Source organism: Canis lupus, chromosome 24, assembly GCF_003254725.2.
Source record: "Canis lupus dingo isolate Sandy chromosome 24, ASM325472v2, whole genome shotgun sequence".
NCBI lineage: Eukaryota > Metazoa > Chordata > Mammalia > Carnivora > Canidae > Canis > Canis lupus.
The window spans coordinates 42,563,917-42,582,417 of record NC_064266.1 but is presented as its reverse complement, the minus strand read 5'-3'; the positions used below and the strand labels follow the sequence as shown (position 1 = coordinate 42,582,417).

The 18,501-nt window shown below is 45.3% G+C and overlaps 1 protein-coding gene and 1 long non-coding RNA gene across 7 annotated transcripts in view; one reads left to right on the top strand and one right to left on the bottom strand.

Moving 5' to 3' along the window:
- The window catches only part of CTCFL (CCCTC-binding factor like), a 30,410-nt gene that overhangs the window by 4,044 nt on the left and 7,865 nt on the right, over nt 1-18,501 (top strand). For 4 of the 5 annotated variants that reach the window (XR_007405565.1, XM_025470493.3, XM_035705829.2 and 1 more), the window contains 6 exons: nt 3,688-3,858; nt 4,167-4,300; nt 6,799-6,919; nt 8,378-8,527; nt 10,389-10,549; nt 13,360-13,542. Coding sequence is in view for 4 of the 5 variants with exons in the window: in XM_025470493.3 (XP_025326278.1) it covers nt 3,688-3,858; nt 4,167-4,300; nt 6,799-6,919; nt 8,378-8,527; nt 10,389-10,549; nt 13,360-13,542 (920 nt within the window). In the remaining variant the exon portion in view is untranslated. Of the gene's footprint in view, nt 1-3,687; nt 3,859-4,166; nt 4,301-6,798; nt 6,920-8,377; nt 8,528-10,388; nt 10,550-13,359; nt 13,543-14,616; nt 17,414-18,501 lie in introns of those variants that run through there. The other variant, XM_025470495.3, reaches the window with a different exon arrangement.
- On the bottom strand, nt 5,033-9,575 carry LOC118352224 (uncharacterized). 2 transcript variants are annotated; one of them, XR_004809007.2, is made up of 2 exons: nt 9,043-9,575; nt 5,033-8,766 (listed from the first exon to the last, which is right to left on the bottom strand). It is a non-coding gene; the product is annotated as an uncharacterized LOC118352224 (long non-coding RNA). The 2 variants fall into 2 exon arrangements; XR_004809008.2 differs by having other exon boundaries at nt 5,033-8,763.

The window sequence follows — 18,501 nt, the reverse complement described above, 5'->3', positions numbered from 1 at the left end:
CACACTACCACTGACTGCTCTTACATGTGGTTCGAGTCATTAATTTAGGTTTATGGTGTCTGGCTTCAGGTGGCTGAGTTTGCAGTCTTTGCTCTAATATATATGCGTATATATGATGCTTCTCATATATTTAAATCGAGAGAACATACCCCCCAAACTCCCAGTTCCTAGTTCATTTTATTTTTAATCTATTCACAGTTTTGTGCAACCATCCCCATTAATTCCAGGCTCCTTTCATCCCCCAAAGAAAAGTGTACCCATGGGGCGTCTGGAGGGCTCATCTGAGTCGCCCTCAGTTGCTGGTGAAGCATCTGCCTTCGGCTCAGGTCATGATCCCGGGGTCCTGGGATCAAACCCTGAGTAGGGCTTCCTGCTCAGTGGAGAGCCTGCTTCTTCCTCTCCCTCTGCTGCACCGCCTGCTTGTGCTCATTCTCTCTCTCTCTGTCTCTCAAATAAATAAGTAAAATCTAAAAAAAAAAAAGAGAGAGAAAGAGAAGTGTACCCACGTAACAGTCGTTTCTGGACGCTTCATCTAAATGGACTCGTACACATAAAATGTGGCCTTCACATTTCTTCACTTAGCATTTATCAGAGCTTCATGCCTTCATCCCTGAGTGGTCAGTCGTCATGTGGATATAGCAGGTTTTGTTTATGCTCCGAGCCATCCATCACCATTTGGGCTGTTTCTACATTTTACTCAGTGTGAGTAATGCTGCTGTGAGCCTTCACGTACAAGTTTTTGTTTGCACACTTCTTTTCTCTTCTTTTGAGTGTGTGCCTAGGAATGGAATGGAACTGCTGAGTCATGTGGTCAATCTATATTTGACTTTTTGAAGAACTCACGGTTTCCCCCAGCAGCTGCACCAACTTAAACTCCCACCAGCAATGTGGGAGGGTTCCAGTGTCCCCAAGCCCTTACAGCACTTATTTCCCATTAAAAAAATATTAGAGCCATCCCGGTGGCTATAAAGAGCTATCCCATTGCGATTTTGATTTGCATTTTTCCATGATGCTAATAATGATGTAGGAAGGTGGTGAAAAATTAACTGCAGGATGGTATATTTTCATGTGCTTATTGGCCGTTTGTAAGTCTTTGGAGAAAGGTCTGTTGAAATCCTTTGCCTGTTTTTTTTTTTTTTTAATGGGTACCTGTATTCATTTCCTGGCACCGCCCCCAACAAAATGCCACAAACTGGGTGGCTTAGACAACAGGAATATGTTCTTTCACAGTCCTGAAGGTTGGAAGTCTGAGATCCTGGTGTTGGAAGGCTCTAGGAAGAATTCTGGGCTTTTTCTTAGCTTCAGGCCTTGTCACAGTCATGGCATTTTTGGCTTACGGATGTATTTCTGGTCTCTGTTGTCACATAAAATTCTCCCTCCCTGTGTGTCTCTACCTGTGTTTCTTCTCCTCTTCTTCTGAGGGCACCAGTCATACCCACCCTCATGCAATATGATCATCTAAACTTCATGACATCTGCAAAGACCCTATTTGCAAGTAAGGTCCCAATTACAGATACTTACCCTTAGGATTTCAGTGTATCTTTTTGGGGATCACAATTCAACCCATAAACCTTCCATTTCAAGTTTGTTGGGTGTGGCATTGTGAAGACTGCTGGAATTTGTGAAGCGGTTTTTTTACTCTATTGAGATGATGGTGCTTTTCCTCCCCTTCCTTTGGCTAATAGGGTGTGTTGCACTGATTGGTTGTCGTATGTTGAACCACCCTCCAATTCCTGGGATAAGTTCTATTTTGTCTCAGTGCACAATCTTTTTAATAAGCTCCTGAGTTTGGTTTGCTAATATTCTAGTGGAGATTTTTCCATCTATAAGGAATCTTGAAAAAAAAAAGGCAAAAAATAATATATATATAAGGGATGTTGCTTCATAGTTTTCCTTTGGTGTCTTTGGCTTTAGTATCTGAGTAATACCGGCCAATTAGGCCAGAATTAGGAAGTGTCCTACTTTTTCTGTGTGAACTTTGAAAAGAATCGATGTTAATTCTTTTTTTTTTAAATAAATTTATTTTTTATTGGAGTTCAATTTACCAACATACAGAATAACACTCAGTGCTCATCCCGTCAAGTGCGCCCCTCAGTGCCCGTCACCTATTCACCCCCATCCCCCGCCCTCCTCCTCTTCCACCACCCCTAGTTCGTTTCCCAGAGTTAGGAGTCTTTATGTTCTGTCTCCCTTTCTGATATTTCCCACACATTTCTTCTCCCTTCCTTTATATTCCCTTTCACTATTATTTATATTCCCCAAATGAATGAGAACATACACTGTTTGTCCTTCTCCGATTGACTTACTTCACTCAGCATAATACCCTCCAGTTCCATCCACTTTGAAGCAAATGGTGGGTATTTGTCGTTTCTAATGGCTGAGGAATATTCCATTGTATACATAGACCACATCTTCTTTATCCATCATCTTTCGATGGACACCGAGGCTCCTTCCAGTTTGGCTATTGTGGACATTGCCTCTATAATCATCAGGGTGCAGGTGTCCCGGCGTTTCACTGCATCTGTATCTTTGGGGTAAATCCCCAACAGTGCAATTGCTGGGTCATAGGGCAGCTCTATTTTTAACTCTTTGAGGAACCTCCACACAGTTTTCCAGAGTGGCTGCACCAGGTCACATTCCCACCAACAGTGTAAGAGGGTTCCCTTTTCTCCGCATCCTCTCCAACATTTGTGGCTTCCTGCCTTGTTAATTTTCCCCATTCTCACTGGTGTGAGGTGGTATCTCATTGTGGTTTTGATTTGTATTTCCCTGATGGCAAGTGATGCAGAGCATTTTCTCATGTGCTTGTTGGCCATGTCTGTGTCTTCCTCTGTGAGATTAGTGTTCATGCCTTTTGCCCATTTCATGATTGGATTGTTTGTTTCTTTGGTGTTGAGTTTAATAAGTTCTTTATAGATCTTGGAAACGAGCCCTTTATCTGATACGTCATTTGCAAATATCTTCTCCCATTCTGTAGGTTGTCTTTGAGTTTTGTTGACTGTATCCTTTGCTGTGCAAAAGCTTCTTATCTTGATGAAGTCCCAATAGTTCATTTTTGCTTTTGTTTCTTTTGCCGTAGTGGATGTGTCTTGCAAGAAGTTACTGTGGCTGAGTTCAAAAAGGGTGTTGCCTGTGTTCTCCTCTAGGATTTTGATGGACTCTTGTCTCACATGTAGCTCAGATCATGATCCCAGGGTCCTAGTATCAAGTCCCACATCAGGCTCCCCATGGGAAGCCTGCTTATCCCTCTGCCTATGTCTCTGCCTCTTTCTGTGTGTGTCCCTCATGAAGGAATAAATAAATAAATCTTCTTAAAAAATAGTAGAGTATTGAAGTCTCCTGCTGTTACTGAAGTGCCTCTTTCTACCTTCAGTTCTGTTTGCTTCAGGTATTTTGGGGCTCTGTTATTAGGCGCATATATGTTTATAATTATTCTACTTATGTGATGGATTGAGTAACCATCCTGTGTCTCTTGTAACAATTATTGTCTTACATCTGTTTTATTATCTATTACTAGAGCTGCCCCAGCTTTTCCAGGTACCATTTGCATGGAATGTCTTTCATTGGGTTACCACATTATTCTAAAAAAGAAAGAAGTGCTGAGTTACTTTGATGTATCGAAGTGGAATTTAAACATCTCAAGGAAGATTTTTATCAACATGTGAACTCTGTATTTTCTTCCTGCAGAAGTAAAACGAACCTTCCGCTGTGATATCTGCATGTACACCTCTTCTCGAATTTCAAGTTTTAATCGTCATATGAAAATTCACACGGCTGAAAAGCCCCATATGTGCCACCTTTGTCTGAAAGCTTTCCGCACCGTCACTCTACTGAGGAATCATGTCAATACCCACACAGGTAAGCCCAGCTGAGAAGGATATTTGCCATTAAGGATGAGTGTTAAAGTTTATACATAAATGTGAGTCCACCTGTTTGCACATCAAAATAATGTGTTTGGTTTAACAACTTTAGTTTTGTCTTCAATTTTGCCTAAAAACATCAAATATTAAAAAGATTTTTCTTGTATATGTCTAGGATACTTATGCTCTAAAGGGCCTCTTAATTTTTTAAAGTGTTCTGAAACTGAGGCTCATTTATAGGTTATAAATTCCTAGGAAAACTTGTGGTTAAGTCTCATTTAATAGGATAAATATGGGATTTTACAGGAACCAGGCCCTACAAGTGTGGTGACTGTGATATGGCGTTTGTCACCAGTGGAGAACTTGTCCGACACAGACGTTATAAACACACTCACGAGAAACCCTTTAAATGTTCCATGTGCAAGTATGCCAGTGTCGAAGTAAGTTCACTCTTGTACTTAAAGCTTCATGGAGTTATTAAGAAATTGACATATAAGTTAAGTTACATCATAGAATCTTTTACAAAATAGGTTTTACTATAGGTATTATTGGTACAAAATCTATGCAGGAAATAAAACTCCTTCTAGTTTCTGAATTTAACATAGAAAGTTGGAGGGGCACCTGGGTGGCTCTGTCAGTTAAGCATCCGACTCTGGATTTCCGCTCAGGTCATGGTCTTGGGGTCATGAGATTGAGCCCCGTGTCAGGCTCTGTGCTGGTGTGCTGGGTGTGGAGTCTGCTTAAGATCCTCCCTCCCTCTTCTCCACCACTCACATACACACTCTCTCTCTCGGAAAAAAAAAAAAAAAAAAGAAGAAGAAGAAGAAGAAAGAAGAAGAAGAAAAGAAAATTGGATTTTTTTCTTTGATTATCAATTAGCGAAAGCAACACTTAAAGGTGTACAAATTATAAATAAAATCATTTCTACTTGAGAAATAACTCTCAAGTGTGTTAAAAAGTTCTGTATGGCGTTTTATGGAATGTACTCAGTTCTACAAAATCCAAAGGCATTTGCTCTAACATAGAACCCAGATCCAGTATGAGTTTTTGCTGCAGGTTTGGATCTTAGGTCAGCAGCACCTGGTCAGATACAAAGCTTGTTTGAAGGTTCAGACAGGGCCCATTTCCTCTCTTAATTACAGAAAGACCACCTTTCTTAAATGTCAGTGATGTGACACGGTCATTTCAACGTTTTATTTGTACCTTCAGGCAAGCTCGGCCACACCCCAAATGAAATGACAGCCTAATGCAACACTTAACTTTACAAAGCCACTTGTCTACAATGAACAGCTCCGTCAGCATACATGCTGGGTCCTGAGTCCGAGCCCAGTTGGGAAAGGAATCGCACACTCCCACGAACGGAGTTAAAGGGGAGGGTTGAAGTTTAAATGCAGTCATGATGCAACCATATTTCGCAAATGAGGGAAGCTCACGGACAGGGTCAGGATTGGGTTCCAAGAATTTTTTCCCACTATTACTATTTTTAAAAATTGTCTTCGGAGTTAAAGGTGATGGCTCTGGATAGAAACCCACAGTGAAGATTTCAAAGTACAAAGCCACCTGAGAATCCTAGGCCCCAAGAGGCCCCCATGTTGGTGCCTGGCTTGCATGTTGGTGGAGACCCTCCTCGGGGGGTGGGCAGCCGGCACACAACCCAAGGGGTGGTCGGCCTCACCGTAGGGACCCTCTGCCACTGCCATCATCCTTTCTGTACAGTTTCCAAGCCCTGCCTCGTTGCTGTTTTAAGAGGGGGACATAGCCTAAGCTCCCCCAGCACCATCTCTCGACGCTGGGGCCAGCAGGGATGCAGAGAGGCTGTGGGCACCTCACAACACTCCTGGAAGCTTGTGAACACCCCTCGTCCCCTGCTCCCTTCGGAGCCACAGAGGACGTCTGTGCACAGCTGCCTTTGCTGCTCCCACTGCTCATCACGCCTTTCGTGCTGGAGCTGTTAAAACTTTTTATTTTGTCTTCTCATATACTCGAAGACTTCCAGTTTCCTTCTAAAAATCTAAGCTGAAGTTTTCAGTTTGGACCTCATCGTCCATTCTAAGACTTCTGCAGTTCTTGAATGTTCTCCAGGCTTACGTATGCTTGTCCCATACTGGGGAGTCAGACGAAGCGTAGCCTTCCTGAGATCGAAGGCAGGGCTGACGCAGGCTTTCCGACATCTGTCGCCCAAGTGTGGCTGATTGCCCTGTGTTCTGCTGCAGGCAGATAAGGGCCTGCTGTAAGTGTTTACAGAAGAAGAACAAGTTCTAGAAGGTGATCAGACAGGCAGGCAGAAAATGATCAAACGAGAGGGAATATGTGGTTTGCCTTTTAATTAATTGCCTGGGATATGTAATTAATCAAATTAGACTTTGCTTCCTTTTACTTTGAAGTTTCTTCTTCTAAAGAAACCCCTAACACCTAGAACTTGTCCTTAGTTGACAGCGACAGCCTTCCTCCATTCATGGGCCATTTAGGGTCCACAGAACTGTGAAGCACCTCTTAAGGATGCTGGTCCATTAAAGACCCGCCGTTTCAAGGCCCCGGCTTTATTTATGCGAACAGAAGTCTCCTGGCCTCCGCGCGCTGCTGCGTGATCCCAACTTTGCACTATTGAATGTATGTTGCCTTGGAAATGAAAATCAGTGCGTGTACGGCTCCGAGCGGCTAGACCTCAATTCTCCCTTTGTAAAGGGAAGTTGAGTCGAGAGTCTCTCGAAATTACTGCTCGTTATCCACAAAGGGCCTTATACGCACACATCAAATGGAGAACAACATCCACCGCGGAAAATAAAAAGTAAAGACGGGTTCCCAGTTTTCAGTGTGTGAAATCCGCCCTGACCCTAACATCTGACCAATTTCCAGATCTTTGATCATGCTGATTAATTGAAGGCTCTTAGGACTTTTAAGTGCCGATGGCCCTCAATGCCCTTCATTTGTCCACCAGGCGAGTAAGCTGAAGCGCCACATCCGCTCGCACACCGGGGAGCGTCCCTTCCAGTGCCTCCTGTGCAGCTACGCCAGCAAGGACACCTACAAGCTGAAGCGCCACATGAGGACGCACTCAGGTAACGCGTGCCCCAAGCCCCGCGACAGCAGCACAGGCTCCCCCAGGTTCAAGCGAGCCGTGCAGAAGGTTCCTTGCGGCACAGTTAAAGCTCCGATGTCGAAGCGCGTTTCTCCATCCTTTCCGAGGTGGGGATTTGGGTCTGCACTTTTGCATGTACTTAGCACTGGGGGAGCCCACGTGAATGCCGGGCTGTGACCCCACGGGGAGAAGTGGAACGCTGCCACGTGTTTGCCTCTGTAGGGTTGTCGGGGTTTTAAAAGTCACCTGCTTCACGGGACCTCCAATTGCAAGGCAAGACGTAAAGCGTTCTGCTTTCGTGATGCGCTTACTTTACTTTTTATTTATTTTTAGTGGACCTGAAGCTGACATAGACACTAGCTTCAGGGGTACCACATGGTGACGGTATTGTCACATACTTGACGTGATGCTCACCTTCTGCCACTGTACGAGGTGACGCCTACCACACGATTACGGTACTATTGACCACATTCCCCGTGCTGTGCTGTTCATCCCCAGGACTTATTTATTATCTAACGGAAAGTTCAGACCTCCTAATCCCCTGCATCCGACGGCCCGTCCCTCAACTCCCATCTCCTGTGGCAACCACCAGTTGTCTGTATTTATGAGTCTGTTTCGTTGATTTTGTTATGTAGATCCCACATCTAAGTGAAACCATAGGGTGTCTTTCCCTGCCTGACTTTTTCACTCAGCAAAACCCCCTCCAGGTCCATCCATATCATTGCAAGTGGCAAGATTTCATTCTTTTTTTATGGCTGAGCAGTATTCCTTTGTGTGTGTGCGTGTATATACATTTATATATATCTCTCATATATCTCAGATAGATAGGTAGATAGATAGATAGATGATAGATAGATATAAAATCTCACATCTTTTTTATCCATTCACCTACCGGTGGAGAGTTGGGCTGCTTCCGTATTTCAAGTCTTGTCAATAATGCTGCAGTCAACATAGGGGGGCATATATCTTTCCAAAGTACTGTTTTTGTTTCCTTTGCGTAAATACCCAGAAGTGGAATTAGTGGACTATATGCCATTTACTTTATATTTTTATATAATATAGCTTTTACTATGTGTGTGTGTGTATATATATATATATATATATATATATATATATATATATATATAAAGAATATGTTTAGGTGTGTGTCTCGGTTCTTTATACCAGGGAACTGGGTAGCTAACAGAGCAGTAGCCACGAGATGTTCGGGGAGCTGCCTGTTTGGACGACTGTCCACACGGCTGTACCTGCTGTCACGTGTCTGGGCTTGATGTAGGCATCTGGCACTAATTATGGAGCTAAGTGTACAGGGAAGGCACTGAGAAGGGACCCTGGGAATAAAAGAAAAGCTTTCGGCTCTCATGACCTTTGGAAAGGATCAGGGCTTGCTGGGTGCAGCCACCGTGCAGAGGGTCACTTTTGTTCATCCGTGTCACAGGGGAGAAGCCCTACGAATGCCACGTGTGCCACGCACGCTTCACCCAGAGTGGCACCATGAAAATACACATTCTACAGAAGCACAGCGAGAATGTCCCCAAATACCAGTGTCCGCACTGTGACACCATCATCGCCAGGAAGAGTGACCTGCGTGAGTGTCTGGCTTAATGAACTTCTTTTAATTACGGTATCTGTTGTCTCTCGGGGCGGGGCACAGCCTGGAAACCTGTGGATCCCGGGGCTGGTGACCAGGAGGCAGCTGGCCTTGCGGGACCAGCAACAGGAAAGGGTGGGTTTTTCCAGAGGTCCTGTGGCCCCATCTAGTGGCGAGATTGCAGAAGTGCCGTCTCATGGCTTGTTTTCGGAGCCGCTCAGTTCTGGGTGCACCTGCTGAGCAATCACACAGGTAGTTCAGCTCCTAAAACGCGTCCACAGATACTGGTTTATTCCGTACCGGGCCCGTTTTTACTGATGATGAAGGGGCTTAGACACAGAGTGAGCTGCCTCAAGGCAAGCTAGGAGGTGCCCGGGTGCCAGGTAGTAGTTCTGACACTATTAATCTCACCAGTTATCACTGCAAACCTTCCTTAGACTCTTGCTAAAGAGTTCAGGGAGCTGAGGTTACAAAAAGAAGCACCAAAACAGCCCTCCCCTTAAGGAACTCACCTGAATAAAAGAGGCCAGCCTCTGGCCTGAAATCCTTGCAGTGTCACCGTACACCCTCTTAATGGCACGCCACGCCACGGAGCAAGAATGGGACTAACTGTGAATGACTCTGAAGGGCAGATTTAGGAGTTTGGGGTTTTATCCTGCCCTCCAGGAAAGCCAGGCAGGATCTAGAAGTAGCAGCAACCATGAATGAATGAGCCTCTCAGTTTTGGGGTTTCCTGGGCCTTCCATGTTCCATGATCTTATATCTCTTTCCAAAGTGTGGAGCACGTGATGATCAGAACACGGTGGCCCAAACACAAGTCACCAATTTGCCCGGAGAAAGCCTGGTGACAAGGTGTGTCATTTTGAGAACATTTCTGAAAGAGTGAGGGTGTTTGATGAAGCCTTAACATTTTTTTTTTAACCTGGAACATTCTGTCAATGTTCCTATAGTTGCCTGCATGCCAGAAAACATAGCCCAGTGGGACCTTGTAGGACCCAAGGGCCACAGGCCTATTGCCCAAAAAGGAAACAAGACTTTGACAACAGGACAAAGTGATGGAGGTTACACCTCACCCTGATAGGCAGCCCACTCCGCATACCCCGTATGATGCTTTGTGAACCAGCAGGGTCTTCTTTCCTGCCACAATGGGAGAAATCAGGCTCCTCTGTGACTGAGTCAGCATGTCTAGGGTGTACCTCCTCCAGTCATCCACTGGGGTTTGGCCTTTTACACAAAGGACCACAAACCACCATGCGTTAGACTCGGTTCGGCAGGAATTATTCTAGAGCATGTCCCATCAGACCTTACGACAGGTCCTAGGTCAGTTACAACACAGGAAAAACAAACAGGGCACTGACTTCTAACAGAACATCTGGAATTTTTTTAAGTAAAAATAGAGACGTTATAGCTCTGTTATGCAAAACCACCTTAACATCATCCTAAAGACCTGCCCACACCGTGATAAAGCTCTCAGGGCGCTTCATTAAATGAACACGTTAGGTCCAATATGCAACATGCCCCACCTTCGGTGCCGTCTCACTCTGTAGTGAAAGGGGATTCGGTTGAGTTGTCAGCGTGAGGTACATTTTGAGCAGCACCCAGCAGGGAATGGTTTCATTCCCTAGGAGACAGTTGGCACTATCTGGAGGCATTCTGGTTGTCACAGGAAAGGATGCTGCTGGTATCTAGTGGGTGGAAGCCAGGAATGCCGCTACACTTCTCCAGGGCACAGGACAGCCCACCCCAAAAGAAATCAGCTCCAAGTGCTAATAGTGCTGAGATGGAGAAGCCCTGACACAGAGGACCCGGGAGAGAAATAATACCATCTCAGCGCCTAACGTTCTATCACTGGTTTTAGGTGTCCACTTGAGCAACTTGCATACTTACAAAGCCATGGAGATGAAGTGCCACTACTGTTCTTCTGTCTTCCATGAACGCTATGCCCTCATTCAGCACCAGAAAACCCATAAAAATGAGAAAAGATTCAAATGTGAACACTGCAGTTATGCCTGCAAGCAGGTACTACATTTCAGGGGGTTTAGGAGATGGAGGAAGGCAGTGGTATACGGAAGCAGGGGTGGTTGGAAGGGGATTCTCTGTCACTTTGAAAATACTGAAAAAAAGGGGCACCTGGGTGGCTCAGTGGTTGAGCATCTGCCTTTGGCTCAGGCGTGATCCCAGAGTCCCAGGATCAAGTCCTACATTAGGCTCCCCACAGGAGCCTGCTTCTCTCTCTGCCTGTGTCTCTGCCTCTCTCTCTGTGTCTCTCATGAATAAATAAAGGAAAGAAAGAAAGAAAGAAAGAAAGAAAGAAAGAAAGAAAGAAAGAAGAAATAAAAAATACTGATAAAAGTCATGCTTTCCTGAAAGAGTGTATTCAGAATAACCAGAAAGCAGTAAGCAGTCTGGGGCCAATATTTCAAAGTTATGGTTCCTAAAAAGTGTAGTTTACAGGGGCACCTGGGTGGCTCAGTTGATTAAGCGTCTGACTTTTGGCTTAAGCTCAGGTCATGATCTTAAGAGTCCTGAGGTGGAGCCCCGTGTCAGGCTCCATACTCAGTGAGGAGTTGGCTTCGGGATTTCCCCTCTCCCTCTGCCCCTCCATCCACGTGTGCATCACACTCTCTCTCTTCCTCTCTAAAATAATTAAATAAAATATTTTTTAAAAGAAAGTATAGCTTACAGACCTCTGCATGTCCTTGAAACCAGTCAGGGCCCTAAGATCAAAGTTATCTTTAGCTAATGAATTAACACCAGGGCATTATTTGCCCTTTTCACTATGTTGACATGGGCCATGATGGTGCCAAAGCAGCAGAGGTGCCTCAGAACAAAGCAGAGCAGAGACACCAGGCAGGACTAGTCTGGGCTGTGTTCTTCTCGCCGTCTTGTGCTGGACTAAAGATAAAAGGCAGTTTTATTTAAGAATGTCCTTGTTGGGCAGCCCCGGTGGTGCAGCGGTTTAGCACCGCCTGCAGCCTGGGGTGTGATCTTGAAGACCTGGGATCGAGTCCCACATCGGGCTCCCTGCATGGAGCCTGCTTCTCCCTCTGCCTGTGTCTCTGCCTCTCTGCCTGCCTCTCTCTCCACCTCTGAATGAAAAAAAAAAAAAAAAAGAATGTCCTTGTTGAGGCAGGAACAATTACCAGCTACATTCAGTCTTGACCCTGAATACTTGTAACGATGAAGCTCCTCCACCATCTTCCGGAGCGCAGCAGTTGTCTGGAGGGAAGCTCAAGTGGCGTTGTTGGCGTTGCCAGCTCAACTAGCCACTCTTTCACTAACCACTGTTTTCACTTGAAAATGCAAGTGATGGACTCCACTGCTTCAGTCTGAGACATTTGGCAGGACTCCATGCCTTTTTCTTGAAAATAAATACAGCGAGTCCATCACTTCGAGGAAAATGTGTTGCCGAGGATATGATTTCAGCTGTCAAGAGAAAACTAACAATTAGAAATTTGTGTAGCCACCACCATGAGTTCGACAGCTTTCTAACACTTTAAGGCTTTTTTAGTGAGATTGGAGTGATTTTAAGAAAGCATTTTTTTTAATAGAGCGTTATGAAATGTGTCAGCATTTAGAAGCTCTCCATGACTCAGTAAACTGATGTTTGCCAAATGACTGATCAGTCTCTTATATCACAAAATCACGTGTAGGTAAAAAATTCATGCAAAGTATCAGATCACGGGATTTTTAAGTGATAGAATACAAAAAGAACCTTATTCCCCCCCCCCCCCACCCGCCATGCCTGTCCTCTCCCCCTCCTCCCAGGACAGTGTGGCTCATACCTCCCCGGAATGAGTTCATCATGGTCCCACGGGGCACCACGCTGTCCTGGAAGGAGGGAGAGAGGACAGGCATTTGAGAAAGAGGGTGCCCTTGAGAGAGAGCCTTGGAGAATCACAGTCGGTTCTGCTGTGAACAGTGATGTCGACATGAGTGTGTATCTCCCTTGTGTGATCATAACATTTAAGTAAAACAGATAAAATTAGTACTTTTGCTTGACTTTATATCTGCACCTGGCTTTTTCTAAATTATTAACTCATGTAAATATTAGTTAAAATCTCTGGTTATTTCTTTGCTAAGAACAGTTGTTATCACTTTTAAGCTTTTAAAGAGATATTAAGATGCGTCCTAGTATTTATCAGGAAGTAGGAGGGGAAATGTTTAAATGCTTAATGTACTTCCAGCCCCAAATAGCCACTGAATTGAAACTCTGACATTGGATTTGTTTAAAAAGTTTTTAAAGATGTATTTATTCAAAAAAAAAAAGATGTATTTATTCAAGAAAGAGAGAGAGCGTGAGCAGGATGAGGGGCAGCAGGAGACTCCCCACTGAGCAGGGAGCCTAATGCAGGGCTGGATCCCACAACCCCGAGATAATGACCTGAGCCGAAACCAAGAGTCGGATGTTAACCAAGCCACCCCAGTGCCCCTCTGACATTAGATTTTAAGTGTGCAGGTTCTATCTGCCCTCCGTAAACTCAGGTCGTTGCAAATAGTTATAGAAGTCGGGCTGCAAATCCATGAGCTCTCTTGGAGCGACAGAAGTTTATCATTTCACTCCCCAAGGAACATTCCACCACATGCCCCAAGGGGCTGCACGACCCGCTGGTGGCCTGATGGCAGGGACGGTGCACAAGTCTGTGTCACAGCTGGCCAGACTGCTGTCACCGTAGCAGCCCCAGGCTGACAGTGTATGTGCTGTGATTTTTCTTAATCACATACTCGTCTTTGGAGAGGGAGGAAAGGCATATAATAGAAAATGTCAAGGACTAAAAAAAATCCCCGTAAGTAGCTAAACTGCTTGTGTTCCCTCCCTTCCCTCCCAGGAACGTCATATGACCGTCCACATACGTACCCACACCGGCGAGAAACCATTTACCTGCCTCTCCTGCAATAAATGTTTCCGACAGAAGCAACTTCTAAACGTGCACTTCAAGAAATACCATGATACAAATTTCATCCCGACCGTTTACGAATGCCCCAAGTGTGGCAAAGGCTTCTCCCGCTGGGTAAGCTTACTTAAGTCACAGGAAATCCTCCTCCAAGAGGTTCCTCTGCTTCACAGGCGCTGACACACTCGGGGAGTTCAAACCCAATTATAGAAACTTGCCGGGGCCGAAGATGGCATCCACCCTGCCTCAGGGAAGTGCTTATTAGTTTTTTGGAGTCACAAAGCTCTTGAAAATCTTATGAAAGTGTGGTCTCTCCTTCCGTGAAAAAAAAAAAAAAAAAAAGACGAATCTACAAACAAAACTTCGCAAACAGTTTTAGGGAATTCTCATATTCCCCAGAATCTGCAAGAACCCCTGCTTTGAGTGTAACATTTTAACATTGTTCCTGTGAATTAGATTTAGGCTGCTTCACAGAGAGAATGCAATTTTCGGAACATCTCAGAGATGTTCTTAGAACAGCGTTGTTGGAACTCTGCTAAGAAATACGTTTAGTCTTCTGTGATATTTTTTTTTTTTTAGGCGCCGTATTAGTTCTCTATTGCTATACAACAAACGACCTCAAAACATAGTAACTTAAACATTTATTAGCACACATTTTTTTTCTCGGGCAAGAATTTGGGAGGGACTTAGCTGAGTGGGTCTGGCCCACTGTCTCACGAGGTTACAGTCCACATGTTGTCCACTGGGGGCTGCATCACCCCAGGCGTGGTGGGGGTGGGGGCTCCAGTCCCAAGATGACGCCCCCTCCCATGGCTGTTGGCCATGTTCTCACCACATAGACCTCTCCGTTGGGCTGCTCCAGTGTCCTCATGAGCCAGAGCAAGTGAGACAGAGCGAGGGGGAATCCGCTGTGCCTTTTGTCACCTGGTTTTAAAAGTGACCCCTTACTTCTATTCGTTATGAACGAATCACTAGGTCCAGCCAAGATTCAAGAGGCGGGGGATCAAGGTTCCTTTTTAAAGGAAGCATGTGGAACTTGTAGAAAAACCACCACAGATGATGAGCCAGGTCCCTAGACGATGTCCATGCTCCCTGCTGGCTTTATGCAAGTTTTGAATTATCTGAAAGTGACACTTTTTCTGGGGGGGAACGCTTTATCTTTCCTCTTTGTGGTTTTTCCGGGTTGCGTAGGGTCATCCTGGAGCGTCAATACTCTGAAGTTCGCCATTTCAAATACAAGTAGTGGCAACACTCCAGACACGGTCGTGTTCCTACTGAGTTAACATTGCAAAGAGTCAACATGGCCAAGAACCTGCCCTTGGGTGTGAAGAGCCAGAAAATGGAGAAAAAGAATGAATCCACCTCATAGAATCCCTCGGAACATCCAATCAGTAGTTTTGAAACTTTTTCCTGCGTTCACGAAAGTGTGTTTCAACTTGCATCTAGAATACAGGCATACCTTGGAAATACTGTGCATCTTAGTTCTACCATAAAGCACATGTTGCAATAAAGTGAGTCAGAGGAACGTTTTGGTTTCTCAGTGCATGTAAAAGTTACGTTTACACTATGCTCTAGTCTATTAAGTGTGCAGTCGCATTATGTCTTAAAAACAAGTATATACTTTAATTTAAAATTACCTTATAACTAAAAAATGCTAAGCATCATTTGAGCTTTTAGGAAGTTGTAATCTCTGATCACAAATCACCTAACAAATATAATTATAATGAAAAAGTTTGAAATATTGCAAGAATTATCAAAGTGTGATGCAGAGACATTGTGTAAGCTTTTCTGGAAACAGCATCAGTAGACTTGCTCGATGCAAGATTGCTATAGACCTTCAATTTGTAAAAAAAAAAAAAAAAAAAAAAAAACAAAAACAAAAAAAATGCAATACCTACAAAGTACAGGAAAGCAGAGTACAGTAAAATGAGGTGAGCTATATATAAAACTTCTGACAACTTCATGATAAAAAGATAAATATCCAATGAAAAATGGGCAAAGGATCTAAATAGACATTTCTTCAAACAAGACATACAGATGGCCTGTAAACAAATGAAAAGGTGCTTAGCATCGTTCGTTGCTGAGGATAAGATACAAAGTGGAATCATGGCAAGAACACCTAGGGCCGGGCAGCCCTGGTGGCACAGTGGTTTGGCGCGGCCTGCAGCCTGGAGTGTGATCCTGGAGACCCGGGATCGAGTCCCACATCGGGCTCCCTGCATGGAGCCTGCTTCTCCCTCTGCCTGTGTCTCTGCCTCTCTCTCTATGTCAATAAATAAATAAAATCTTTAAAAAAAAAATAACACCTAGGGCCAGCCATGAGGGTGGCTACAATCAAAGAAGACAGGTAACAAAATATGTGGAAAAATCGGAGCCCCCTAACATCGCCAGTTGGATTTTAAAATGGTGATACCACCTTGGAAGACAGTCTGGCTGGTTTTCGGAAAGTGGCACATACTGTAGGCGTACGATCCAGCAATTCCTCTCCTAGGCATATAGTCAAAAGAACTGAAAACACAGGACCACACGAAAACTTGTACGTAAATTTTCATAGCAGCCTTATTCATAACAACTCCAAAAAGTAGAAACTACCCAGATGTATGTCAGCTGATAAACAGATAAAACATTGTGTGTCCATACAACGAAATGTCACTCCGCCATTAAAAGAAATGAAGTACAGGTAGATTCAACAGCGTGGTGAACCTTAAAAGAAGTCATATATTATATGATTCCCTTTCTAGGAAATGTCCAGAGTGTTCATAGAGGCAGAAAGTAGCTTAGCAGTTACCAGGGGCTGGGGGAGGAGAACACAGAGAGTGCCGTGAAATAGGATTGCCGTGAAAAGAAATAGGATTTCTTTTTGAAATGTTCGAAAATTGATTGTGGTGGTAGTTTTACGACTCTGCGAATAAACCACAGAATTATCCAATTTACATGGACGCATTATATAGTTTTCAAATTCAGTCTCAATGAAGCTGTTAAAAAAAATTAAAGAATCCGTTTCCAGTTCCACTTGGAAGTCTCCAGTCTGTCCTAAGAACAAGTAAAAACCTGAATAGATTGAGAAATCAACTCTTCTAAGGATGTGTGGGAGAGGAGAGGACACAGGGCCAACCACTGCCCCTAAGAACGGAGACAGACAGGTGGACACAGAATCACGGCTGCCCAGGGCAGACACTCAGTGGGCAGAGGCCTCCAGGGGGCCAGCGCCGGGGTGGGAAACCTGAGTGGAATTGAGGACTTGCTGGAGGCTCAGGTGGACAAGTGTGAGAGTTAAAACGGGGCCCAGTCAGAGGGGCCCCCGCAGTACTGTGAGTTTTACCACCAGGAGCTCGACCAGGTTCCCACGGTGAGTGTCTGAAGAAGGATCCCTCCTGCTTCCTTCCAGCAGGGGACGGGGAGGAGGCCATCTGAAACAGCCCAGAACACTCCATTCTCCCTAACAAGGTCTCCCTCTGGGGAAACCAGTTCACCTGAGTCTAACCCAGTGGGGTGTCATCAGAGGCTAACAGACCTGGCGGAAGGAAGACACCCAACTCCAGCCCACGAGAGCCATCCAGTCCCACCCGAGGTGGGAAACACTTGTGAGGCTCGCAGTCCAGAGGCCCGGCTCACGGAAACAGTGAGACCAGGCCACGGGCCACAGATCACGCCCTCCCCGCGCCTCCCCTCCACTAACTAAAGCCTGGTTCACAGCAGCTCCTTTGCCCCAGGGCGTCAGGTCCAGCTACCAGGAAAACGTGACCCGGCACACCAAAAGGCAAATCACAATTGGAAGGGAGGGAACAGTAAAACCAGGTGTGGCAGGGACGCTGGGATCGTCCGACCAGGAATTTAAAACAACCCTGATTAGGGATCCCTGAGTGATTCAGTGGTTTGGCACCTGCCTTCAGCCCAGGGCGTAATCCTGGAGTCCTAGGATCGAGTCCCACATCAGGCTCCCTGCATGGGGCCTGCTTCTCCCTCTGCCTGTGTCTCTGCCTCTCTCTCAGTCTCTCTTATGAATAAATAAATAAAATCTTAAAATTAAAAAAAAATCTGATTAACGTGCTAAGGGCGCTAATGACTACAGCAGATGGCACGCGAGAACAGACATCAGCAGAGATGGAAATCTGTGAAAGAACCACAAAAAAATTACTACATTGGAAATGAAAGATGCCCTGGTGAATGGAATCAAAGAAAACCTGGATAAATGGAGAAAGAGTCCATGTTTATGGGTAAGAAAATAATGCCGAGGTGTCACTCCTTTACAACTGGGTCTATAGATTCAGGGCGATTCCTATCAAAATCTCAGCACGTTGGGGGCGCCTGGGTGGCTCAGGCCAGGGAGCGACTGGGTCTTGATTTCTGTTCACGTCGTGATCTCAGGGTCATGGGAATCTGCGCTTAGCGAGGAGTCTGCTGGGGCAGCTCTCTCCCTCCCCCAGCCCCTCCCATACCCCCCCCCATAAATCAATCTTTTAAAAAAACTCAGCACACGATTTTGCCAATACCAAGAGAATGATTTTAGAGTTTACGTGGAGACGCAAAAAACCCAGCATAGCCAACACAGTAGTGAGGGAGGAGAACAAAGTTCTATAGAAATCATTGACAAGCTGGCCTTCGCTAAAATGCACAGCTTCTGACCTGAGAAGGCAAGGTACAGACAGGGAGAAAAGACACACAGAGGTCCCCCCGGTACAGGACGGTCGTCCAGAAGACACAACCCTTACAAGGCAATCCTACGAAAACACATACACGTAACCCGATGCCAAAATGGGCTCGGGACTTTTACAGACCCCGCACCAGAGAAGAGGTCCAGGCGGCCAGTAAGCACACGAAAGGATGCTCCACATGGTACATCAGCAGGGAAATGCAAGTAAAACGAGACGCCACCACACACCTAGCAAAAATGGCCAAAATCCGGAGCGCTGATGACACCGGATGCTGGCCAGGATGCGGAGCAGCAGGAGCGCTCGTGATCGTGATGTGTCCACGTCGGTTCATCGAATATAACAAAAGTGCCCCCTGTTGTGGGGATGTGATGATGGGGGAGGCTGTGCGTGGCGGGGGCCGGGGGGGGGTCGGGGGGCACAA